Consider the following 25,773-nt stretch of genomic DNA (forward strand, 5'->3'; position numbering starts at 1 on the left):
TTTACTTCCCTGAGCTCTTCCATGAGGTGCCTGTCTCATCACTGGAGATGAAACTTGTCTTCGGGTGGGGAAAATGTCCTGCCAGGAGTCCCCATATCTACCTACTTGTTCCCAGGCCCATGACCCCTCCTCAGGGCATCCCAACATGCAAAAGGTTTGCCAGGCAGGGATTGGGCAGTGGGACCCCGCTGGGTTCAGGGCTGAGGTCTACCAATTCCCTCTCCCTGCTTCCCCCCAAGCCTTTGCTGCAGCGTCTCTGGAGATGAAGTGATTTTTTTTTCCTTGCTGATTCAGCTTCTGGAGAAAAATGCCCTGTCTGCCTGTCATGCCTGAGCCATGCCAGATGACTCAGAGCATATCTAGGGAGAATCAGTCTGAGCTGGTCAGGGAGCCTGCAAACCTCCTCTCTGGCAAACTGAGCAAAGATAGCAGCACAGGACAGGTCGTGCTGAGAAGGGGAGCATTGCTGGGACTTGGACCTGTCTCCTGCTGCGGCCGGTGCCTTGGGCCTTTGGATACACACAGGGTTCCCAGGAGCTGAGGCGGGGCTGCATCATGCAGCCTGAAGATACGGTCAACACTGATATATTTGAATGTCATTTCAAAATCCCCTCTTTGCAGCAACCCCAGGCTTTCCAAGCATGTGGCTCAGAGCTGGCTGCTAGAGCCACTGTGGCTCAGAGCTCCACTCTAGCAGCCTGGGGTCATTTTCGGGAGGAGCCGTTCCACTGGAACCAGAGAGAGGAGAAAACTTTGGGCTGGACTCAGGAGGTGCCTGTGTCTCATGGGGCTGGGGGACACCAGCACTTCTGGAGAGTTGGCTGGGGAAAGATGAGGGGAGGAGGAAAGCAGGGGGACATGTGGACCTGAGGGAGTGGTAATGTGGGGAGCCAGTATTTTGGGGTTGCATCTTTAAGGGTATCAGTGAATTCCTCATCCCAGAGGGAGGGGAGGAGAACCCAGCTCAGAGCAGAGCCAGACATGGGGAGCCCTGTGCACTGCAGTGTGGCTCTTTCTGGTGCCCTGCCCCATTGCTACCTCCAGTCTCTCCTGCCACCCTGAGCTATTAAACTATGTGGAAAAATCAACAGCGCTGTGGTGTCTCCCACCTCCTTCAGCCCAGCACTGTTCAGTCTGGCATCTCCCGCATCCCTACTCTGATCTTAGCACAGACCCAGCAATGCTCCCAAGGAGCACATCAAGTCCTTGTTTGGGGCTGCTGGTCCAAACCTCAGGCACAGGGGATACATATGGGAACTGTTCCCAGTGTCCTTCTGTCTACCCACCTCCTCCCAGTGCAACATGACCCACAAGCTGGCCTGTTACCAGAGAGACAGGGCAGATCCTGCCCTGCTCACAGCCCCTTTTCCTTACCATATCTCTGGGCTCAGCTGTTGCCTTGCTGTGCTTCTCTCTGCCTGGCTCCCAGCTTGGCTCTCGCTAAGCGTTGGGGTCATGCACAGCGTATTAACATGCTTAACCTTTGCTCACGACATGGTTAAGCTGTATTCCCAGCCCCATCTGTGTGGGAGCAACCAAAACCAGGCAAACGAAGGAAGAGATGGAACTTTGCAAAAAGAAAAACACCTTTATTTTTAAACTCTTTCTTTAAAAACATATTTGTAAAAGTTTACAGCATAAAAATAATATCTCATGGCTATAGATGTGACATAGTACAAATCCTACAAATACATCTGTAAACCTAGGAAAATGTTAACTCTTTGGTACCTTAGTCTGAACTCTGTTTTTTCCTTTGCCCTCAGGATGGTTTCTGACAAACAGCGTGGAGGCAGGTGCTGCTTCTGTTCCAAGATGCTGCAGGGTAACAGCATGATGCCAGAAAGCCAGCACAGCAGGAGGGGGAGAGGACAGAGGGCATGCTTTGGGCAAGCTTTGCAGTTCTGGTGCAATCCATGAAGGAGGAAAGGACAGGAACAATGGGATGCTGTAGGCCTCCCAGCACAAGTTGGCTTCCCTGCCTCCTCCCACCTCTGCAAGGGTCATCTCTTCAAAGTGCCACTGGAGCTACACTGGAGCAGTTCCCCTGCCTTTGCCAAAGTCAACTGGATCCATCTTGGCATGTCCCAGAGACTTCAGCCCTCCAGGTGAAACAATGGGAATTATGCTGGGAGCCCAGCAACCCATGTGCTGGCCCATGAAATCTGATTTTTTAAGAATACCTGGCCTGCTCTGGGCAAGTCCTGCAGACAACATGGTGCCTCCACTGTTACAGTTAATGCTGGCTGCTCAGCATCTGGGCAGGGCTAGGGTCTGCTGCAGGAAGGACCTGTGCATGGCCCAGGAGCTGCCTGGTGTCCAGTGAGGACTGCAGCTGCCCTGGCTGCTCTCTGCTTGTGCAACCACCTGGGGCAAAGGCTGCCAAAAGGCTGCCGAGGGCTGCCAAAGGGCAACCTTCATGTCCTCTGTGTGGGAGCACAGCCAGGCTGCGTCCGGGCTCCCTGGGGCTGGCTTGGCAGCCCACTGCTCTCCTGTCTGTATGAGATATCCCACGGTTTGCATTGTGAACTGGCCACCACTGACCCTGGGACCTAAGCTAAGCACTGAGCCCGACCAGAGACCTTCCTCGTGCCTGTGCACTGGAGCACGGGGTTTGCCTCCTTAGCACATTAGCTGACATCTCATTTTAGAAAAAGCCCCCAAAAGGAGACATCTGTGAAATCCCCTTCTCCAGATCTGCACAGCTTTACACAGGCAGACCTTGGGCTTCCTCACAGCCAAAACCTAACCCACCGCCCAGTACCCTGTATTTGTGGTGCTGTCTCTACCCCAGCCCAGAGCCCTGACTGGGAAGAAGGGGAAGAGCTGTTTCTCACTTCTGTCTGACTGCCTCCTGGCTGCACATCTGCACTGCATTTCTGCCTCCCGTCCCCATGGGACTTCACCACAGTCCCCTTGGCAGGTGAACAGAGACAATTTAGTTAAGAGTAAAGTCCACTGTGCTCTAGATTTCTTAACACGACACAAACAAACACTAAACGTGACACTCTCGCTTAAAAAAATAACACGCTCAAACCGAGAAAGACAAAAGGATTAAAATCTGCGCACACATCAGTCTGAGAAGCATCTTAAATGTGGAAAGAGACACTGGAGTGTCACATTAGTTTCTGGGATACACTTAGGTATGCATGAAATAGTGACTGGCAGTAGGATTATGCATATACTGGTGCTGATAACGATGTAACAGCTGTAGAGTAAAATATAATCTACAAATAAAAGATATTGCACTAGAGATGGGCCCAAGCTGTGGCAGGTATCCCTTTTTGGGGGGCTCAGTTTGGGTCCACCTCTAAACACAAAACCACACCCAAACAAAAATACTGATCATCAAAACTAAAAACCCGGAGGAACCGGTTCCCTTCAGAGTCTCACCGGAGAAATTATGGCTACAAAATTGATGGGCCCAGAACAGCCGACCATTTCTCCTGGCCCTCACCTGCCAGGCCATGCAGGGACTGGAATGTTGGCAGCAGAGAGAGAGGGAGCGGGGGGCTGGAGCTGGCTCCCCGAGCGGAGAGAGCTTGCCTGGGGGACTGCTGGAAGCCTCAGCCCTGCCAAGCCCTCTCTTTGAGGAGAGTTGCAAGGATGCTTAGCAAAAAATGTTTGCTTTGCCCAGCTGCCAGCCTGTCCCTGGCTGAGAAGATCTGCTCGCTGCAGCAGGTGTGCATGCCCTCACTAAGTGGTGACGGGAATAGTTAAGGACAGGAAAGTACTACAAAGTGCAAGACTTGGCCCTTGCAATCACAGGGCCAAAGGCAAATATTTGGTCATATGTCTCTGGAATGGAGAATGGTACCATTTTGCAAAGAGTCTGGCGTACCTACTTTAAGAATGAAGAGGGAGGTGGGGTTAGCACCCCATCAGCAGCCAGAACAGGTTTTGTTGCAAAGAATAATTGCAATAAATCTACAAATGGGACAAAATGCAATAGACATCCAAGTGTAGTTAATGCCCAGCTAGAAGGACAGGATACCTGATTTGCCCCCACAGGGAGAAGAAATAGATCTCTTTCAGTACTGTCAAAACTATTTGATAGTGGGAAATTAGTAATTTCATTAGTAATTAGCCTGTACAAGATGGAGTTTAGTACAGGATTTGTAAAGTAAATAAGCAAATGGCCAAAGGGAGGGTGAGAATGGGTTAATTGATGGGGAAATCTTTGGGCTGGACAGAGGTAGTAAAAGTAGCTCTCTAGGGTTGCTCTTGATGCTAGAAGTATTTAGTATTTTTATTAGTCAGTCCAGCCCAAAAATAACAGTTTGTTAACAAAATGTGCTGATGACCCAATGTCTGGAACAGCAGGGAGTATCTTCTTTAGAAATGCTGGAAGAGTAGAAAGACGTAGGTGCTTAGATTGGTCAGAGGATGACTCCAAACTACCACTATGTTGTGGATGGGAAAAGGCCAACATTATCCAAAGCTACACCAGGCAAGTCAAATCCAGTACAGACCAGAACTATTAATGCCCTATGCGAGGTCGAGATTTGACCTCACCTGGAGTACTGGGTACTTCTGGTCACCTTTGATAGAGAAGGACAAATTAAAAATGAAGCTGGTACAGACAGCGGCTATTAGGATGATCTGATGTGCCATCCTATGGGCTCAAGCTGCAGTGACACAGATCCTACAAAGCACCTTACATGTTAGAAAAATAAAGTGGTCTGACCCCAAGGATCTCATGAGTTACTGCTTCTCTGCGGTTAGGATAATTTCATGAACTGTGGCCACAGAAGATGGCTCCTTCATTACAAACAGGAGGAACAGAGCATGGAAAAACAGTTGTCATTCACAGTGCGTTTCCTATGGATGGTGGGGAATCTGACCACATGGGCTGAAAATACACTCCACCGGCTGCCAATAAAAGTGCTATTTCTTATGTTCACATTTTACCAAGGACATCAGCCCAAAAAACACCTACTCCTCTTTTAGCTGCATTAATGGCAGCATTGCAACAGTAGACAACTTAAAACAGAAGCTGTTTTGCTGTGGATTTCTGGCAGATGTTTCATATTTTGAGAAAAAAAAAAAATTCTCAGTGGCTCTGAGGTGGCAAAAGCCCAGCAAGATGCTGATTGAATTTCTGAATTTGTAAACCTGCCTGTGCAGTTTTTGTAGGATGCACAGAGATATGTGCATGAGTAGGGCAACAAAGGGGTTAATGGGGAGTGGGGCGCATGCAGCGAACAGAGCTCAGTGCAATGGGAAACTTCTCCTTTTAGAAAAACACCCTGCTAGTTTCTATGGTGTCAGACCTGTAGTTTTGGGGGCCTAGCTTTCATCTCTGCAGAGGTGGGATTCACAACTGATTTAAAAGCCTGGTGTTCCTCCTGCTTTGAGTCTCCTCGTTCAAGTGCCAGCTGAGAGCACAAGAAGTCCCAGGCCTGCCTGCAAGAAGCGAGGAAGGCAGTGAGAAGCAGGAGGAAGACCTCTGCCCTTCAAAACACCCCAAGAGAGAGGAATCCTCCCTGATTCCTCTTGCTCTGCTTGGTTCCCCATGACACTTCATCCACAGCCCTGGCAGGCTGCGAGTGGCTATGCCTGGCCCCCAGAAAGTGGCAGGGTGTGAGATACAGTTTAACTGTGACCCAAACAGCTTCCCAGCCTCTTTCCCTCTCTCTCTTTTCAGATGTCCCTGGGTTGGTGTTCTGGCATCCTTATTGCTCCCCATAGTCTTGCTAAGACTCAGGAGGGACTGGTGAGATCTCCCGTCCTGAAAAAGGGTGTTCGAGTGAACAGTCTATCAAAAGGGAGCCCTTGGTTCCCAAAGATAAGGCACAAAGATTTTGCAGCTGGCAGGGTTATATGATTTCCCAGCAGATAAGCTGGGCTTAGTGGCAGTAGATTAATGAATAGCCATATTGCTTCCTTATACTGGCCCTGGCTAGTGGATTAATATATTTGTTCCCTTTAAATCTTCAATGGAAAATAATTAGCTTAGTGTCCACACAGACAACAGGAACAACACTGGACTGCCCTCTTTGCTACTACAACAGAGTCATTGTGAGAGCATTTTGAGTTCCTGGCATGCCCTTGGGGCTCCTGGTGCCATGCTGGGCACAAAAGGGTTCAGGGTGTAACAGCCCCTCTAGCTGGGTGCAGAGCTGTGCCCCAGAACCATGGGTACCTGTAGTGTTTGTGACTCTCTATCTATAGAAGAGCTGTCAAGAAAGGAAAATGGTGATTCAGTATCTCTGAGACGCTGGCTGGTCTCTCCAGGACTTCGCTGTGCTTGGAGGACAATCTACCCAATGTACTCTTGATCTCCAGCAGCTGAAGCTTGGTGTTGCAGGTTCTCTACACCCCCGCAACGGGATCCAAGCAAATCATCTGTCCTGGTGGCATTTCACAGAACCACGGTGTGGCTGGTGCTGAGACCATCAGAGAAGTGCTGGTGCAGAGGAGATGAAACTCATTGCCATGGAGGGGGAAGAGGCTGGAGTATCATCTTAGCCATGCAGAAAGTGGCGTCTCTTGTGGAGATCCAACCCACGTCTTCCACTTGAAAAGAAGATGTTGGTCTGTGAGATGTCTCCCTCCTGCAGTGGTTTGATCACTGAGGAGGATGTGGCAGTGATCTGGAAGGTTGCTGGCATGGAGCCACCTCTTTGTAAGGGGGAAGGGTATGGAAATGGGGAAAGGTCTTTAATTCCCCATCCAACACTGGGAGTCAGGAGGGGAGGAGGAATGCTGGGACAGGTGGGGATGTCCCGATATACAAGTGCAAAGCATGGAGCTCTCTGATGTCTGGATCAGCCCCTCAGCTGGCCTCTCCGTAGAGAGATGAAGAGTCAGCCCAGCTCTGACTACAGAAAACTTTCCTCCACCTCTTGGTGCCCTGTGGTCGGCTGCTGGCAGACTGGCTGTGGGTCGGATTCCTGCTCCTCATCCTGCCGGAGGCCCAGAGGGCTGTCACAGGATATCGTAGACGATGTGTTGGCCTCGTTCAGCATAGAGCTGAAGGAAGACAAGAGGGAGAGAGAAATGAGAGCATTGTCCCAAGTCTCCTGGTGGCAGAGGATTCCCAACAGCTGAGAAGTGTGGCAAGCTCCTAGCAGCCCCACTCTGAGTAGCTTTCCTCAGGGGAACAGACAATATCGGTTGGGTCTATTCAGCCCTCAAACACAACATACAGCAGGTTGGATTCTGCAGACCGTGGGCCCCCGTGTGCCCTCCTCCTTGTGAGTGGGGTCACTTGTCCCCAGCTGTGCTGGCTGATGTACAGGGATGTGACATGGCACCCTATCTTAGCTCATGTCCCAGCTCCTCTGGTTCATCTCCATCCTTGCAGGCTCATGCAAAGTCACAGCACCTCAGATGGGGGTGACACTGCCCTCCTCTCCCGGTAAACCCACCCCTGGTCTATCCCTCAGCAGAGCATCCCCATCTCCTCCTGAGGCCCTCGTTTTCAGATTTGCATAGTCAGGGGAAAAGACAACATTCAGAAGCAATGTTTTTACCTGGCCCGGCTGATGGAGGCTTCCTGAGGGAGATCGCAGATTGCGTCAGGTTTGGGGTCAGGAAGAGGGATGATATAATCATTCTCACCCCCATTTTGGTGCACGGCTGTGTAGAGAATGCTGCCGGTGGGGGAGCTGGCTGTGAGCCTGGAGTTGTTCAACCCAGGGATTGTGGGTCTTGTGCGGACAACAGCGGGGTGGTCACTCTTCATGAACTCTTCATCTACCTGCTGGTACCTCTGCTCTCGCAGGGCAGGTTACCAAAGAAACAAGGTCTTGTGAGTGGAGAAAATGCACTTGTGTTGTGTTCACTTTCCCTGTCTGCTAGGCTTTTTCTAGAGGGGCTCGCATCTTCTAGCTGGGTTCAGCTACCCTGACTCCACCAAAGATCATGAACGTTTCCTAAGGGAGAGATCAGGGCACAACTCCGCAGCTCCAAAATACCAAACAGTTGGAGGCAGGTTTTTGATCTCCTGCCAGTTCTGATTTCCGCAGTTGCTGAGATACCAGTTGCCCGTCTGGCGATGCCAGTTGTCTCAGCAATGTCCCCGGGATGCCCAAACCACCTTCATCGGCTGTTCAAACTAATGCAGCTTTAGTCACTGCAAAATCCTGTGGCACGGCAGCAGCAAACACTGGTCTCCAAACCCTGATTGAGGGCCCTAACCAAGGCAGCATCCTCCACAGAACACTGACCCTCTTCTGTCCATCCAGCACTGGGTCCTTTGAACATACCTTTCTGTAGCAATCCACCAAGAGGTTTCCCATAAGCACCACCAGCTGTGAGAAGGATGGTCTGATCTCGAACTTCTCCTCCCAGCACTTCTGCATGATATCGTAGCTAACCAGAGGAAACAGAAAGCACTCTGGTGAGTTAGCAGGTGGGGAAAACAGTGGCAGAAATGCTTCTGTAGTTTGTGTAGGGCAGGCCCAGGGCAAACACGTATGGGCAGCACTTACATTTCATCAGAGGCGTGGGTGGGTTTGGACATTCGATAGCCACGTTTGATGGCGTTGTAGAACTGTTCATTCATAGGCAGCTCAGGATATGGAGTCCCCCCTGGGTGTCAAGGGAGAGCAGGAATTCAGGCTGGTGGATTGCCTGCCACCCCCATGCCAACATGCATTTCACACCAAGGTTTCCTTTTTTTCTTTACCTTTCCTGCTTCATTTCACTTCCAAATGGCAACGTCAGCATGCAAAAGGAGGAGACAGGGAATGAAGTGCTACTCTGACTGGTAAGGTTGGGACTTGGGGATTAGAAATGGATTTCTATTGTCTCTGGGAAGGGACATGCTGACATGCTATCAGACCTACAGACACCACCATGATCTCCAGGGCACTTACCTAGAGTGAATATCTCCCAGAGAAGAATCCCAAAGGACCACACATCGCTCAGAGTGGTGTAGAGGTTGTTGAAGATGCTCTCTGGAGCCATCCACTTAAGGGGCAAGAAGGTCTAAGAGGAAAAAAATGGAACAAGAACAGAGTCAGCTGCATCTACAACACTTGTTTCAACAGGTGAGAGCCTGACACCCAATTTACAAGCAGAGAAGACCTTTCAGAGCTACACATCAGCCCAACACATCTGCTGTCATCTGCTGCCAGCCACTTCTTGGAGGGAACAGTTTCCTCTTTCCTTGTGCAGGATGAACTCATCAGGCAGGAGGAAAGAGTGGGCGTACTACATCCATTTCCATCACTGTCTGCCATGATGAGCTGTCATGTTGTGAATTCTCTGTGCCCTAGTTCTTGGGTAGTCCACTGACTTGCACAACATGACCACAGCACTCCTGAAGGGAGTCCGGGCCTATCTGGACTTTGGAAACCTAAGACCAGGCTGGAGAGGACTATGGGATGACAAGAAAAGAGCCGATGGACACATCCAGGTTTTTCCTGCTCTTACTCAGAGTGATACATGAAAAGGAGCCTCCCTTGATCAGCTTTTATGCAGCACTGGCTGTGCTGTTCCTGGGATTTGCTTGCACAATGAATACCAAAATAATCTCCAGGAAGGATTGCAAAGGGGGCCAGTTTCATTTCCTGTTTTGGAAGGAAAAGCAGCTATGCCAAGCCTGGACTAGAAAACCCCAGCCCCTCTGCAGGAGGGTCTCCCTGCCCAGGCACTGAGTGCCTGTCTGCCATCCCATGCAAATGGGAGAAAGCACGAGAGAAGGTAAATAGTTCATAGAGTAGATAAAGATTGGGGTTTGAGAGACCTGGCTCCACTCTCAGCTCCCCCAGCATCAGTTTCTCTGGGAATTACATGGCCTGCTTTGCTTAGGGTTGCACGTTCCCAAGTGCCCCAGGGCTGGAGAGGAGATGCTGTTGTTGAAGTCACAGAGGAGGTTCTGGGGAAGCTCAATTACAGCCTCATCCTATCCTGCCTCGAAAGATTGGAGATGTCTTTCTGGAAAGTAGCTGCTCGCAGGAAAACACTTCCTCTTACCCTGTGGTCTAGTGGTTAGAGCAGAAGTCTGTGAACCTCTTCCCAGAGTGGCCAGTGACTCACTGCGGCAATGTGAAGCTGCCTAACCTTGGAATCCTCCTGCCTGCAGCTCAGGACCGTACTCAGTGCCATGCAGGGAAGGGATGCAGCACTGCTGCCAGTGATGGGCTGTATAGGGCAAAATCCTTAGTTTTGCTGCTGCTACCCAGGTTCTTCCGTAAGAGCCTAGAGATATGGGCATGCAATTCTGCTACTCCATAGTGTGCAGAGCACATCAGGTGCGGGATGGTTGGCTGTTGACACCATCTCCTGGGAGTCCTGCCCTGTCACCACCCCTGGGCACAGTGATGGACAGGCAACTCACAGAGGGGAGCATATAGGGGGTGCCAGGCCCAGAGCCCTGGGAAGAAGGGGCTTGCATGGCTCCTGGTACTTACGCTGCCTTTGGAGATATAGTTGGAATCCCTCATGATGTCCCTTGCCAGGCCAAAGTCACAGATCTTCACCAGCTTCCCCTCACAGATGAGGACATTCCTGGCAGCCAGGTCACGATGCACACACTGTAGGGGGAAAGCAGGGCACTGTCACTGTGAGGGGCCACCAGACAGCCCAAGGAAGCAGCCCAGCTCCAGCACTAGTCCATTTCTGGGGCTGCAGGGACACATCATTTGAGGCATCTCCTCCTCCTGAAGGGACAACCATGGCTCAAAGCCACTAGCAGAGCTACCACATTTTTGCTGCTTGCCTGGACTGCTACCCCTCATGACAGCAACAGGCATCCAAATCTGGCAAGGGCAATTTCAACAACCCAGCAGAGAGGGAATTGCCAGGGCCTGACCAAGCAAGGGGGCTGGTGGGCTAGCAGGCCAGCAGGGAGGGGATGTCTCCATCTCTGTTTGGAAAATCCAACCCAGCAGTCTGAAGACATCAGAGTTACACCAGCCTAGCTTGTGCCTTCTGGTTTGCCAGCATGTTGGATGTTTTCCATATGAACAGCCCCAAGGTTTGCTCAAGACCCTGCCAGACGCTACTAGCGAGCATGGTGGTATTACGCCACTGTCAAGCGTGACTGTGGGAAGCTGTGGGAAGCTGGGAGCTCCTCTTCTGTGCTCCATGGGGGAGCATTGACCATGCACTTCTGGCGATCAGCCTGGCTGGCTGGAGGCAGAGCGCCAGGAATTTCTCTCCGCACGTCATTGATGCCATCCCCACCCCTTCTCTTAGCGCTGCCCTGTGTGATGTTTCACATGGTCCAACTATATTACTGCCTGTCCTGCGCTATGGCAGACCTTAGGAAATCCCAGAGCCTAGTCCTCTATGGTGGCTTAATTTCCACTAAACAAGGACTTCTGATGAGGCCTAGGGGGCTCAGAGCATGAGGTGCAATAGCGGTGTCTGTGGAGAGTAGTAGCTCTGCTGCGGAGTGCCTTGTGCTTTAGCACGGGGAGGTTATCACTGTTTGGTCATCCCGGTAAATAGGGATGATATAACACCACAGCTGTGCTGCACATGGCCTGGGAGGAGCTCAGAGTCAGGGAATTTGAAGTCTGAAGCTCGATCTAAGCCAGGGTTAGCTATCACGTGCAAATGTAGTCATGCTGATCCTCAGGGCTGTGTTTCCAAAGAGAAGTGGTCAGCAGCTCTTCAATTGCATGGTCACTTCTCCCACGAGGAGGTTGGCATGGACAGAGGGACAGTGAGCGGAAGCTGACCACAGGACACGGCAGAACGTTGTTGGCCTCCACTGCTGCAGGCAGCACGGACCAGCCAGCGTACGTACGTTTTTGGAAGCCAGGAACTCCATCCCATTGGCCACCTGGAAGCTGAAGCCCACCAAGTCCATGTAGCTGAGGAGTGGAGACTCATTTATCAGCGTCACCCGGTCTGTTCTTTCAGGAGCTGGAGGGCAAGCAGAGATGGGTGTTGGCGTTACTCAGCACACTCGTGGGCTGCCTGCCAGGGGAAGGACCCACTGGGGATTGCTCTCCCTCCAGCAACAAAGGGACAGAGCTGGGAGTTCCAACTGTGAGGGCATCTGCCACTATTGCTGGACTCATCCCAAAGGTGACCTTTGCAATATGGACCATCTGTCTCTGCAAGCAAAGGCACCCCGCACCCAAACTGCAAGCACCTCTCCCTCCCACTGTGGCTGAGCTGTTACCTGATGGGGAATAGCTGTCCAGCTCGTACGGGGTGCCATAGTTAGAGGATTCAATGTCAGCGTACTTGACTTCACCCTTCATGTCAGACATGGGCACATAATCCAGGGAGTCATCCTTGCTCATGTCCATGTAGCCCCCGTCGCTCTCGACAGACAAGGAGAGGTGACTATGGGGGGAAGCAAAGAGGCTGTTCAGATCCAGAGGAGAGGAGGAGACGCGAGGGATGAGGGCAATGATTTGTGTGACTGCAATTCCTGAACCCTCAGCCCCAGCACTGAAATGTCCCACACAGCAGGGAAAGAAGCCCTGCATCATGCGTGCAGAGAAGTGCAAATGGTACTGGAGACTTCCTTCCACCACCTAACAGCTCAGGTGTCCTCAGTGCTAGCTTTAAACAGCCCTGCCATATTCCCCTACGGGTCTCCAGGTGTCCTTTCCCACAGGCTGAAACTTCTCATGCTCACCTTGCCTGGCAGAGCACAGGTTTGGTCAGCACACGAGCTCAGCACTGGGGAGGGCAGGAAGGGGACCCAGGGCCACACAGCTCCACAGGCACCCACAGGGCAGGAATGTGCGAGACCCAAGCCAGAGTGGGTAGGGAAAACCCTCTACCCTGGCTGTGCATGTTCTCGGACTGGCCTGGAGAAGGCTGAACTGAGCAGGCAGGACACAACCCTCTGTCCACAGTTAAACCTTCCCAGTTTGGATCAACAAACGTCTGCACCCTTGAGCACCTCTCCCTTGAGTGAGCAACAACTGCATCTGGGAAGCAGCATCCTGAGGCCTTCCACATGCTGGTGCTGGGCAAGGGAATCCTACTGCATGGCCAGAGCTGTGGGGCATGTCCCCAGGGGCTTGGGAGACTGTGCTTAGTGCTTAGGAGGATCTCAGCTGCCTTCAAGCAGAAAGCGCAGGGGGCAGCTGTGCTGATGTCCTAACACTGCTCTATTTTACTATTGTTTTGGTGTGCTGGAGGGAAATGCTGCTTTCTAACTTCCCATGGGACTGTTTCTCTGTGCTCATGTGCCTGCATCCCTTACAGCTGACAACTGGACAAAGAACTGTTCCCCTTTCCTTATAGCACCTCTTGTGCAACCGCACTCCTTCTAGCACTTCTCCCTTGGGCTTGGTAGCAGTGCAACCTGCCCTGAAAATGCAGACCTGAGATCTCCAAGGGTTAAGACATGCTGGGAAACCTTCATCTCTGTACTCAATGCATAGCTATGGTTATGCCAATAAAGTTAACGATGCCAGGGAATACTCCCAACTGGCATGGAGCAGCCGGTGTGTGTGCTAGCTAACAGCCTCCAGGACACACAGATTCCCTCTGCTAACTCCCTGTCTGCCAGGAGCTGTTTGGAGGTGGCTGGTTGTCACATGGGCTGGTCTCACAAGGTAACAGACTGGCCAGCTGTGTCCCAGTGCTGGGCCAGCATTTATTGTACTGGTCTGGAGGAAATGTAGGTATCCTTCCTGGCAGTACCAGCCTCCCTCATCGATGGGGGCTAGGATGGGGTAGGCACCAGGGAGGAGAGTGCTGCTTTCCAGGTACCTCTCCACGTGGTCCTCCTTGGCAGTGTTCCCGTACAACTCTGCCTCTCGCCGTGCCTTCTCGCCGTAGGACTGCAGAAAGGTGTGCTTGTTGCGGTGCAGGTAGTCCACCAGGTCCCCATAGCGGCAGTACTCGGTGATGATGTAGATGGGCCCTGGTGGAAGAGAGCACCCGTGTCAGCCCTGCCTCGACTTCGCTTGCTCCCTGGGGCAGTGAATTTCATCCCACAGGGCCATTATCAGATTGCAGGATGTCTAGGCAGGGCCAGGGGCAAAAGCTATCTTTCTGGTACCGAGCATTTTTGGAATTTGAAATTTGTGTTTGGGGAGGGAGGTGGGGGTTAACAGAAACATGCCTTCTCAGTTTCAGTCAGGTTGGAAAGAAAGGATTTCAGAGCCCCAGGAGGCTTTCCTAGGGGAAGGGTGAATCATTCTGAACCAGAAAACAGGAGTTATTCTCTCTGAGGACAGTTCTCCTCCTCAGCACAGCTCAAAGCAGCAGGGAGAGGAGACAAGGCACCCGGGGCTCAGCTACCTCCTTTGGTGCAGGCCCCCAGCAAGTTGACGATGTTGAGGTGAGGTCCCAAGTGGCTCATGATCTTCAGCTCGGACATAAGGGCTTGCTTCTCGCTGCTCCGGGCAGTGGCTGTTGGGAAGAGCTGGTGTGAGAGGCAGAGAAAGGATGGGAGCGCATGTGCACCATTCGGCCTCACAGCTTTGGGACGGGGGAAAGGTATGATGGGAGGACAACTCACACTTGAGCATTTTGACTGCCACTTTCATGGTGGACTGCGAATGGCTCAGGCCATGAGCTGTTGCCTCCACCACACGTCCAAAGGCACCAGAGCCGAGAGTACGTCCTGCAAAGAAACAGTGAGGAGATAAAGCTGGTGATGGTCCTCAAGGAGAGGTGAGGAAAGGAGCTTGGAAAAGACAAGTCCCCTGTCTGAAACTACACCAGCCTTGCTGCAATCATCCTTGTGGGCATGGAGGTGATCATGAGCTATGACGTTTGGGGTTGGGGCTGGTTTTCATCTGGCTGGGAAAGGAAGGAGCTGCCAGCTGCAAGAAAGGATAGCCAGGAATAACCTAGTGCCTCATGCCAAAGGGGGCAACTGGCCTCCCACCATGGTCCCCCATCCCAGGACCACATCGTATCTCCAGGGATCTCTGTGCCTTTTCTGGGTTGGACTCTTTTGGAGATCCCAAACCTATCACCCCCAGACCCCAAGGGTCCATCAGTGGGATCTGCAGAGCCTTTACCTAACACCAGTTTGTCCCTGGGCACCTCCCAGCTGGAGTCATAAGGGAGCTGCATGGGATCCACGTAGATGTACTCGTGCCCATCGGAGCTGACTGACTCAATCACCTTCCAGCGGATTTCATAACGAGGTTTCTGGAAAGAGGAACAAAGGGAAAAGAGAGATCGAAGAGGCTGAGGGTCAGAAAGGGCATGGGGGATGTGGATAGGCTTTGTCAGGGAGTCTTTGGTCCCTGCAGCCGTTGCCTCATTCCCCATCTAGCCTACAGATGCCAGGGGCACGCAGAGACTGATGGAGGCCCATGGTTCCTGGCACAGGTGGGACGTCGTCAAGCCCATGCCAGCAAGAGCTCACAGCTTTGCTCTTCCCAGCCACCCTAACATGGGGGTACCACTGTGGTAGCCTGGGGACACTCTCCTCTTTTACCTTCTGCCACAGGATGATCAGGATGATCAGGGAGATGACGGTGAGGACCAGCAACGCCAGGATGACAGAGATGATGACCACCTTGAACGGCAAGGCTACAACGATAACAGGGACAGCAGTCAGACTCCCCCACCTCTGCATGGCCTGAGTACCCTGGGGAAAGGAGGGGACAGCAGCGCAGAGGGGTCCCTGCAGCCTTCCCTTTCCCTCCTCTAGCCACTGTTCCCCTCCTGCTACACGCCTCCCCCCAAGACATCGACCCTGAGCTCTCCTCTGGGTGGGGACAGTCCCTGACCTCTCCTCCTGGGCAGACCTGCCCAACACTTGCAGGGCCAGCACGCCAGTGCTAATGGGGTGATGGGTTGCTACAGCCTGTTGAAGGGCTTGCTGCCTTGGGAGAGGTTTGACCGTGGGAGGGTGTAAGGAGCTAGAGGGGCTGGTTTGCCTGGGGGAGAGCTGGCAGCTCCAGGCCTGGGCTTAGACCATCCTTCCTCATATTTGGGATGCTCAGCGCATGGATATTCGAGTCCGTGGCACCATCTAGTGACCCGCGGGCTAATAACAAGACACCAGGGACCTGCTCAGGCACTCTCATTTTGCCTCCCTGGAGGAATTAACCTGCCAGTGGTGAGAAGAGGATGTCCATGGCCAGTGGACATAAGGGCTTCAGACTCCTCCTTGAGCAGCCTTTCCTGCCAACCCAAAGGAGGCTTCGTTTTGGGCAGAAATACCCAGGTTTCCTGCCTCCGAGCACTGCAGTCATCAGAGGACAGTCCTGGCTTCCAGCACCTCCAGGCTGGAGACACAGAGAGAAAAGTCTAACTCCCCACCACTGGCTCAAACACTTCCCTCAGTTCTCACCATGTGGGACCAGAGTGATGTCCTGGGAGTTGGTGCCCAGGAAGTTTTGCACGGTGCATCTCAGGAGCAGGGGCTCATCCACCCTGTGCAGCTGCAGGGTACTGTTCACGCGGTACACCTGCAGCTCCGCGTGGTACGTGGCATTGGTCTGCAGACCGATCTCTGTGGACTCGTTCCCCAGCAGCCGGGTGGGTTGCCCCTTGGTGCTGCACCTGGTCCGGGGGAGGATAAAGGCACTTGAGAGGCAGCTGTGGCCACGCACCACCATGGGATGCCCAGGCATGTGGGCCAGCAGAATACAGTAAAATAATAGTCTATTATTCCAATAAATGTGAAAGTCCAGCCATTCCCATGGGGACCCACTTACCATTTGATGTCACTGCAAGTAGACCAGCTGATCTCTGGCTGGGGCATGCCTTCAGCAGAGCATGTTACTGTCTGCTCCCCACTGCTGGTACTGCTGTTCTCCTTGAGATCCACCACTTTGGCTGGCACTGAAACCAAGAGATAGTGATGGGAATTAATCCTCCTTTCTGACTGCATGATGGAAGGGGAACGTGATTCCACTGTACCCCTGACATGGCCTGAGGGTGAGGAGACAGTGAGGTAGTACTCATCACATCAGTCTTGTTTTATTTTTGAAAGCTAACAGCAAAAAGAGAAAGGTTTGAGGGGGTTATGAAGGAGACCTGCTCCCATTTAGCTTTCTTGGAGAGCACAGGCGAGCACGGGGGAAAGTCCTGGACATCAGAGCTGCGCGATCATCTCTGCATTTACTACCTTGGGCCAGGGCATGAAGGCCAGGCTGCTGGTGTCTGCACTCCCTCCCTGTCCCCCTTGCTCTCAGACCAAGTGTGTGATATTTCAAATGAGCATGTTTCTTGCTCGAATGCTCTTCCTTTAACCAAAACCACTTTGGAGGTGTAGTCGGAAGAGTAAGGGCTTCAACCTGAGGGTCCTGCAGCAAAGGATGGAGCCATCTCCTGAGACTGCCCCCACACTCCTCAGCCCCATGTCTGCATGCCCATCCTCACCATTTATCTGCAGATGGAAGGACAGCTCCTGCTCATCATCCTCATTGAAAGCCCGGATGGTGTAAAATCCTCCTTCTTCCTGCTTCACCCGCACCAGCACCAGAGCCGTCTGGTACCTGGAGGAGACACAGTCCCAGAGTGATGGGTGTGGGAAGGTACCTGGGAACTCACAATGCTCAGAGGCAACCAGCTCCCACCCATCCGAGGCATGCTCGAAATCCACTCACGGAAAGGCATTCAACCACCAACCATGTCCAACCAGCAATTTGGAGGGTGCTTTGTGAATTATCCCCTCCCAGCAACCCAGTGAAGAATGATGGGCCCTCACCTGGTTTCTGACAGGTTCCTGCTGGTGATGGTGAACTCACTGCTGCTTTCCATGGTCAGCGTCTTGTTGTTCTTCAGCCACACAATGCTGGGTTGTGGGTAGGCCTCCACCTCCACCTGGATGGTGCGGCTCTTGTGGACCTCGGCATACACCGTGCTGGGCAGGTGGGTGTGGAAGCGCACAAAGCCACGCTCTGAGAGGGGGCAGGAAGGATGGGGGGGGGGGTCAGAGAGAGAAACAACCCTCTCTCCAGCCCTCTGGACAAACACGGATCTGGAACAAAACTCTCTGAGCACCCAAAAGTGGTGGGGCAGCTCCAGATCCATCCCCCAAGGCTTCAGGCTTGTGCCCTGGGGGAGTGCGGGTGCAAAGCCACACTGGAGCAGAGGGGCTCGTGGGGCAGGCAGCATGTGGGGGAAAGGCTGCTATCTTGTGGAGATGGTGCAGGTTCCCTTGAATTACATGAAAGAAGGACAGATGCGGATGGGAGGTGACAATATGACTTCACATCACCTTGGCACTGCGCAGTGCAGAAGAGCTCTTACCCGTACCCTCAAGTGTCTTAAAGGGTCACAAGGCTTGGGATGTTTTGAAGCCAAGAAGTGGGCAGGGGTGACATGGGGTGAGGGGTGGCTTTTTGCCATGGTTACTTAGGGCAGAGGCGAGGAGGGGAGAGAGCTGGAGGCTGTGCAGAGAGAAGAGGGTGTCACTCTGGGGCTTCCTGCCTGGACACCCACATCATTTGCTGGCTTTGGGCGCATGGGAAGCAACGCACCGATCACGTGGACTGTGATGTCTTTTCGGTCTGTTTTCTCATGATAGCCCTCAGAGACGTTGCAGACGTAGGTCCCACTGTCCTCCAGCTCCGCATTCTGGATGATGAGGATGGAGCGGATCTCGTGGGTGGATCCGGGCAGGAAGTCGGTCACCGGCTCCACAATCTTCCCTGCCTGCACAACGGGGGCAGGAGATAAGGTCTCAGAAGTCAAGAGCATGTTCTGCCATGGGAGCTACAAAGCCACGCTCACAGGGAGGGAGGAGGAGAGGGTAGAGGACCCCGGTCAGGCTGCCACAGGGACGGGGAACATGCACCGATCAGAGGGCACTGAGACAGCCTTAATCCAAGGGTGTCCCCATCAAGCCTCCCTATGTGGCAGCAGCATCATCCCACAGCTTCTGCCATGGGTTGAAGCTTCCTATGAAGCTTCACGTAGGATATTGACAAGTGATTGCCATGGGACATCTGGGCAAAGGCTGGAGCTGCTGCCTGGAGCCTGTGGGGCTGGAGCACTCACTTGCTTGCGGGGATAATCCCAGTTGAAGTTGACTAGCTCATTGCCGCTCACGGTGCACATCAGGGTAACGTTTTCTCCCTGACGGACTATGGTCTGCACTGCGCTGATGGAGACGTTCACAGATGAGACTGGGAAAGGTGAAAGAAAGGAATGAAAAATGAAGGAAGGGATGAGTGGGTACCCGGTCCACTTATCCTGGGTGGACTGGTCTAGTGGAAAGTCTCTTCCGTGAGGAGTGGAGCTGACACTTTGGCAGAACCCATTATCTAATGGAAACAGGACTAAATCCAGCCTCCAAATTGATCAAAGGCATCACTAAGGAGACAGGGGGAGAGCTTTGCTGTCCCCTGCGATAGGGCTGAAGGAACAGCCACAGCAGGTGCACAGGTATGCTAAGACAATGGCACCTCACCCTGGATCCTGTAGACGTAGAAGGTGTCTGAATCCACCTCCTGGTCATCCACGATTGTCCGGCAGAAATAGGTTTTATCCTCAAAGAAGCCTTTGAATCCCTGTTGTGGGTCATAAGCAGCTGGGATGGGGTTCTCCACCTTTTTCTCGTAGAGGGTCACCTGCATCTGTGGGTTGGTCACGCGGCATGGGATGACGGCCTCTGTGTAGCCTGTGATGAAGATGAAGAGCTCTTCGGAGGTGATTGTGGGGAGGAAGACTAGGGAAGGATCTGTGGGAGAGAGGGAACACTGGTTGCAGAAAGCTGCTTGAAGCTGAAGCAGGGCTGCTCTGTGCTCCTCCAGGACTGCTCCAGCACAGGCCTCTGTCTCCAGACTGGTGGGATGTTTCTTCACTTACTCCCCATGGTGTAGGATCACCAAACCTCTCCCAGGAGGGCGAGAGACCCAGATGCTGCCACTTAGCACCATTGCCTCCCCCACCACTGGTCCCAAGACACCACACCTGGGTCTCTCCCATGACCTGGCGTACCAGAGACACGCCACAGCAAGATGACCTGCCATGAGGGCTCTCCTGCAGTGGGAGAAAGGATTTTAGGAGGCCAGGTTCTTGGAGACAGAATGATAATTCAAAGCCCATTTTCTCCTGGTTGCTAAACCCCATGGAAATGCAGAGACAAGGACGTGCTGTCCCCTACCTGGAACGTAGATGTACAGGGCTTTCCTCTCTGCTGGCTCTGGAGCCTGGTCAGGGCTGTAGGTGCACACATATTCCCCAGTGTGACGGCCTGTCACATTCCTGAGGGTGAGGTTGCTGACAAAGACACCATCCCTCTGCTCCAGCGAGGCGGCGAGGGGCTGACCCTCCCGTTCCCAGACCAGCGTGCTGTCCCCATAGCACAAGAGGGAGAAGGTGCTGTGGAGGCCGAGGACAAGCTCAGCGTCTCTGGGTTCAATATGCAGCCTGCTGCCCCCAGACGTTACCTCCAGCAGACCTGGGAGAGAAGGGAGATGAGACCTCTGAAATCCAAGGAGAAGCACGCTGGAGCACAACGTCATGCCAGTGTACTTGGTTTGTGGTGTCAGCCTTTACACTGAAAAATAACCTTCCTGGATTTGTCCTCCTTGGGGTAGCCACCCACCACTGACAAACACGTGCTCTCCTCAGAAGTGTCCTGTCAACCAAGGCCTTGGTGGGTCACCCTTCCTTCCCTGTACCTCCTGAAACCCTTACTGGAGAGGAAAGAAGACATCACGGGGTTTAGCAATGTTCAAAGTTGCCCGTGTTGTCTGTGGCAATGCTGGGTGGAGAACCCCCCATTTTGTGCTTTAACTACGTCTGCCCCCATCCAACCTTTCTGCAAGGTAACGGCACCCTCAGTGCCACCCAGTGCTGCCCAGCGTCACCAGGCAGTGAGGAGCAGAAGGCTGGCTCGGGAGGGATTTGGGGCAGCCTTTTAAACTGTGGGTGCGAACAGGGCTGTGCTGGGAGGCAGCCATGCTGTCATGCTGTTGCCCCAGCCCAAGGGGCACCCTTGGTGAGGACGGGGCTGGAAATGGGGGTGACCTGGGCCTCCCCCACATGTTTGCTCAGTTCCTTGGCTTTTATACATCCTGTGAGTGGTCTAGATAACCTGGGAGCTGACAGTATAGATAGTACTGCTGGTCCCAAAATGAGCCTGTCTCTGTAAAGGCAGAGATAGGTCTTGGATGCACCTTCAAAGGCTTGGAAAGGCCATGCATTTAGCAGGCAAGGGGGAGAGGAGGAGATGAGGCAATTCCCTGCTCTGCTGGCTGCTTCTCCACAGGGACAGTGTCAGACAGGACACAGACTAGGCTGAAACAATGTCGGTTTACAAGAAAGTGAAAAAGGAATGAAAGCAAAACCTTGCAGGAAATCCTTTGGAAGCAATAGAGCAGGCAAGGTCTTCCTGAATGGCTCCCCGTGTCTCTCCCAGCTTCCTTGCTTCACCCTTTGCCTAGATGTCCCATTGGGGTTGGGACACGTGCTCTTCTCTGGTGTCCCCACGGGTGGGCAGGGCAGCTGGGGACAGCCCCCAGGGACTCACAGCAATGCTGTAAATAGCCCAGATGCGGCCACGTGCCCCGTTGCCTTGCTGTGGGTGGTTATTGTATATATGGGGTCTGACCCAATCCTTCCTGCTGTGGGGGTGTCTGTAATGCCCAGCTAATGTGGGTTCTCAGGTGTCTGCTAAGGGCTGAGCGCGCGTGGCAGTGCTCCCTCTGCAAAGGTCTCCTCCTTCCACCCCGCTGTGCATCAGCATGAAGCAGGTGAGGACTTTACATCCACCCCGCCATAGGATTGGGTCAGCGTGAGCCACGGACCTGGGTCATTAGGACGGACAGATGTGCCTGGAGCGCGCTGTGCGCTCCTGTGCCTCCCCACGGCATTGCTCCTTTCCTCCCCCTTGCCCCGCAGTGAGCATCCCAGGGCAGCATCCCCAGGCAGGGCCCAATCCTGCACACACCTCCCCAGCCACAGCACTCACCGGTGAGGATGAGGAGCCAGAGAGATGTCTTCAGAGAGGGGCGCAGCATGGCGGGCTCCGTGGCTCAGTGACCGAATCCTGCCAAGAGCAAAGCGAGATGAGCGCAGCACTGCCGGCAGAGGAGGGGTCCCTCGGCCACCCCAGGCAGGGGGGGTCCCCGAGCCCTCACTCGAGCCCTGGGCTCCTTTCTCCACCTCAGAAACCTCCCGTCTCTTTCCAGTTTTCAGCCTTTCCCTGCTGGTGGGGTGGTTGGTTCTCCCTCACGCTGGATCTGCAGAAGGAGCTGTTTCTAAGGCACCTCCCGCTGGTAAACAGGGATTTTGCTGGAGGCTCCAGCAGTTGTGTCAACTCTTGCTCATCTCTGCTCGAAATGCCGCTCCCCCCGCTGCAGAGCCCTGCCTTTTTCCCTCCCTCTGCTTTACTGCTTGCCTTTTTTCCCCTTAGTTTTTGCTTCCCTCAGTCCCAGTGAGATAAAACTTGCTAGAAAACAGATCTCCCTCCAACCCTCCCACATTTTCTGCTCCTTCCAATGAAATAGAACAAGCCCAAAGAAACCCCACAAAACCCTGAGCTCTTTGTATTTAACTTTTAAATATATATATATTTAAAGGGAATATTTAAGAGGCTTTTTAGTTAAAAATCCCTTTTATTGACATTTCTCAAAAAACCTTTTCCCACAGAGCATTTTCAGCCCTCCCTGGTGCAAACCAACAGCCCAGAAGAGATGAGGCCAGAGGTCCCTAAGAGCAGTGGGGTCTGTCCCCCGTGTAATGGGGTGACAGGTAACCCTCCCCATCGCACCTGCAGGGAGGGGGATAAGTATTTTGGAAAAGCAAAATGAAGATGCTAGTGAGGGGAAGAGTAAGAAGAAAAGGTTTCCTCTGTGCCTGGACAAAACTGGGGGGAAATGAGCTCAGTAGTCCTGAACTTCGGGGATGCTCCCGCATGGAGCTGAACTTCATGGCTTAGCCATGCTGCAATCAGTGGCCCTGCCACTGGGCCACCTCCCCTCTCCCAGTGCCAGAGGCATTTTGAACCTGCTCCCAAGGCAGACCCTGAGGAGAAGCCCCTGTGATGCCGGCACAGTGCTCTGAGGAGCTGCTTGCCAGGCACGAGGATGGCTAGTGGCAATCTGGACTTGCTGACCTGGCCCCAGGCACTGTCTCTTACTGAGCGGCTCTGCTGCCTCTTGGCCCTGGAGTGGCCTCCTGGTCTGCTTGATGTTAAGGAGGAAATGGTTTGTAAATGACGTGCGCTTGTCAGATGTTTTTATTATTCTCTTGCTTTGGCTCAACAAAAGTCTGATCTACCAGCAAATCCTTCCAGGTCTCCAGCTTATTCAGCAGCTTCTCTCTCCCCCCTCCAGAAAACCCCTCTGTGACTCCTTCTCTCTTCTGCATTTGCCAGGGGGAATGAGAGCATTTACAGGGAAGACCTGGGGGTGGGTAGGATGAAAGGACCAAAGTGAAAGTCAGGCTGTAAATGAATGTGGCCTCACTGCACACACCCTCGGAGAGCACCAACCTGCAGGAGAGAGGAGGATGGACAACCTAATCTCGCTGCCCCCCAAGGCACTGCCATGAGAACAATTAGCTTTGTTTCCCAATTCTCCTTTACAAAGGTGTGTGATTCATCCATTATTCAATGTTCAAGGTTGTAAGCAACAACTGGGATCCTCTCCTTTCACCCCTCCCTGCCTGCATGCACAAGCCAGGCTGTATTCACCGCCCCCCACCCCAATATCTGCCTGCAGCAGCTAAGGTCTTCCCAAGCTCATGCTCAGCTTTTAGATGCCTGTTCAGCTTCACGGCTGTCACTGTTAGTCCTGTTGCAGGCGAGATCGCGGCTTCCTCTACCTACACAGATAGGTCCCTCACTCCACCAGTGATGTCTGCAGGATCCACCACTCCACCACGGCTCTGCTGGAGCCGGGGAGCCGGGTGCTGGTGCATGCTGGTGCTGGGCTAGCATGGGTGTTGCTTCAGTGAGCAGTGAGAGCCCTGCAGCCTCCGCCTGCTGCCTCTGGCCGCCTCCCCTGTGTTCATAGCTGGTTTTAATAAAGCTGCTGGTTTTGCAGAAAGGCATTTCTCTTGGAGATTCTTCCCAAGCAGAGTGGGAGGGTGGCAACGTCTCGTAAAGAGTGGTGACCTCTCCCTTGTTTGTCTGCTCTAGCCAGGGCGAGAGGCATGCTTGGAGATGCTGAGCTCTGCCTGTCTTGCAGGATGCACACTGAGCCTGGCTAGCAGGACAAACCTTTCTCACCCTGTCACAGGGACATGTGTGCTTGCACATGTGGGTGCACACAGTCATTTCATAAGGGATGCAAATGCACCCAGCTCACTGCCAGCCTTGAGAGCACTTGCTGTTTCCCTCCTCAATCTCAGCTTTTGTTCTCAGCGAGAGCAGTAAGACGCACCCTATGAGTGCCAGACAAGGAGAAGCTGAGGTGGGTGCAACCCCACTCAGTGATCCAAAAGCAGGTGCCCAGACATTATCCCACCCAGGGACCCAAACAAGGCACCTACATGATGCACAGCTGCCTTGGATTGTCTCCTCCCATCCCTATGGGTGAGCAGCGTGCCATGGATCCCTCGGACTGCTACATCCTTCCCAGAGGCTAAGACCTGAGTATTTGCAAGCCCTGGGACCATTTGCCTCCACCCATCCTGGCACATGGCTGGAGGCCAGGGAGGTCCTGCAGCAATGCCATGTCCAGCGCCCTTCACTCAGCCCTGCAGCTCCGCAGCAGCCTCCCACCTTGCAGCCACCGAGTTGAAGTCCCAGCTCTCCATCCCCACGTTATACCCCTCACCATACCCTCCTCCCCACCAGCACGGGCACAGACCTTCCCTCTGTCCCTCTCCAGCACCGTCATGCGAGGGCAAGACGTCCCTGGCTCAACAGGGCAGGGAGCTTTTCTCTTGAGCTGCACTGTTTATTATTCTAAAAGAGGAATTTGGCTGGAAGAGGAGACAGGAGGTCAGCTGGCTTGCAGGGAGGCCAGGCTGGCTGGGCGATGCAGCCCTGCGCCCACACTCAGCCCCACGAGCCTGTGGGGTGGCTGCACTCTCCCCAGAGCTCGGGTCCCTGGGGCCACGCTGGGGCTCCTCCGAGTGCCGTGGGGGAGGACGGCTCCCCGCCAGCCCGCAGGACGTGTCTCTGCTCGCCTCCGCGCTGCCGCCCAGCAAGGCTGGGAGCTGGGCACCACAGGACCGTGAATGTCTGGGAGGGTTTTGAGTCCAAACAAGACACAGATACAGGCGACCGTCCCTGCCTGGTGACACAACCGCATTGTCCTTATCTCTCCTCTGTAATCACATCAGCCTGGCCGGCATGCTGCACGCGTGGCTGCAGGAATGCACCCGGCGGTCGCTCCTCCTCCGGACATGGAGAGCGGCAAGCCGTGTTTGCAGGCGAGATGAGGGAGAGCTGAGCCAGCTCCAGGGCTGTTGGGTTTCCCAGCCCACTGCCGCGCTGGTGTAAGGAAAGTGTCCTATAGCTGGCTGGGGCCAGGCACTGCTGAAAGCCTCTTTGAGCATCTCTAGCCTCGTGTTTTTGCAGTGCGTTGCATGGGGCGATGGGATAAACGGAGGCACCTCGACATCCCTGAGCAGCAGCAGCACTGTGCAGAGGGCACCCCGGGCTCTGGCGGCCCACGGAGTCATGCTTTCGCAGGCAGAACACGGGCGAGAGGGCCAGAGCAGAGAGGTCAAACGGCACGGCCAAGGCCACGCGGTACAGCCACGGCTGCGCCAGGACTGGGATTCAAGTCTCGTGATTCCCTGTCTCATGACTTTGCAACTTCTCCAGAGCAGCCTGCTCCCGTTTCTCCTGCATCCCAAATCTGATGACAGCTGAGCTTTCTCCTCTGCCTCCTCTCCCACTCCCCCTCTCACTGCTGTGAGCGGCGGCCGGGGGCTGATGCCTCTGTGGCTGATGAACTTGGACAGGAATTTCTGCAGCGGGAGCAGGGCTACGCCCAGGGTTTTGGATACAAGCAAGAGACACAT

The 25,773-nt window shown here is 53.6% G+C and overlaps 1 protein-coding gene across 2 annotated transcripts in view; it reads right to left on the minus strand.

Moving 5' to 3' along the window:
• Positions 1 to 1,568: 1,568 nt before the first annotated feature.
• Positions 1,569 to 25,773, minus strand: part of PDGFRB (platelet derived growth factor receptor beta) — a 34,500-nt gene continuing 10,295 nt past the window's right edge. Inside the window, exons 3-25 of one of the 2 annotated variants that reach the window (XM_075056240.1) lie at positions 21,764 to 21,841; positions 19,952 to 20,248; positions 19,786 to 19,827; positions 19,256 to 19,525; positions 18,844 to 18,971; positions 18,324 to 18,498; positions 17,549 to 17,741; positions 17,221 to 17,336; positions 16,554 to 16,680; positions 16,187 to 16,398; positions 15,326 to 15,420; positions 14,901 to 15,033; positions 14,393 to 14,497; positions 14,173 to 14,283; positions 13,639 to 13,792; positions 12,086 to 12,252; positions 11,705 to 11,823; positions 10,362 to 10,484; positions 8,823 to 8,934; positions 8,436 to 8,535; positions 8,211 to 8,316; positions 7,476 to 7,714; positions 1,569 to 6,972 (exon numbers count right to left, since the gene is read on the minus strand). In XM_075056240.1, the coding sequence (XP_074912341.1) occupies positions 6,822 to 6,972; positions 7,476 to 7,714; positions 8,211 to 8,316; positions 8,436 to 8,535; positions 8,823 to 8,934; positions 10,362 to 10,484; positions 11,705 to 11,823; positions 12,086 to 12,252; positions 13,639 to 13,792; positions 14,173 to 14,283; positions 14,393 to 14,497; positions 14,901 to 15,033; positions 15,326 to 15,420; positions 16,187 to 16,398; positions 16,554 to 16,680; positions 17,221 to 17,336; positions 17,549 to 17,741; positions 18,324 to 18,498; positions 18,844 to 18,971; positions 19,256 to 19,525; positions 19,786 to 19,827; positions 19,952 to 20,248; positions 21,764 to 21,812 (3,324 nt within the window). In that variant the 5' untranslated portion in view covers positions 21,813 to 21,841 and the 3' untranslated portion in view covers positions 1,569 to 6,821. The remainder of the gene's footprint in view (positions 6,973 to 7,475; positions 7,715 to 8,210; positions 8,317 to 8,435; positions 8,536 to 8,822; positions 8,935 to 10,361; positions 10,485 to 11,704; positions 11,824 to 12,085; positions 12,253 to 13,638; positions 13,793 to 14,172; positions 14,284 to 14,392; positions 14,498 to 14,900; positions 15,034 to 15,325; positions 15,421 to 16,186; positions 16,399 to 16,553; positions 16,681 to 17,220; positions 17,337 to 17,548; positions 17,742 to 18,323; positions 18,499 to 18,843; positions 18,972 to 19,255; positions 19,526 to 19,785; positions 19,828 to 19,951; positions 20,249 to 21,763; positions 21,842 to 25,773) is intronic. The other variant, XM_075056241.1, reaches the window with a different exon arrangement.

The sequence above is a fragment of the Buteo buteo genome, chromosome 24 (assembly GCF_964188355.1).
Source record: "Buteo buteo chromosome 24, bButBut1.hap1.1, whole genome shotgun sequence".
Lineage (NCBI taxonomy): Eukaryota > Metazoa > Chordata > Aves > Accipitriformes > Accipitridae > Buteo > Buteo buteo.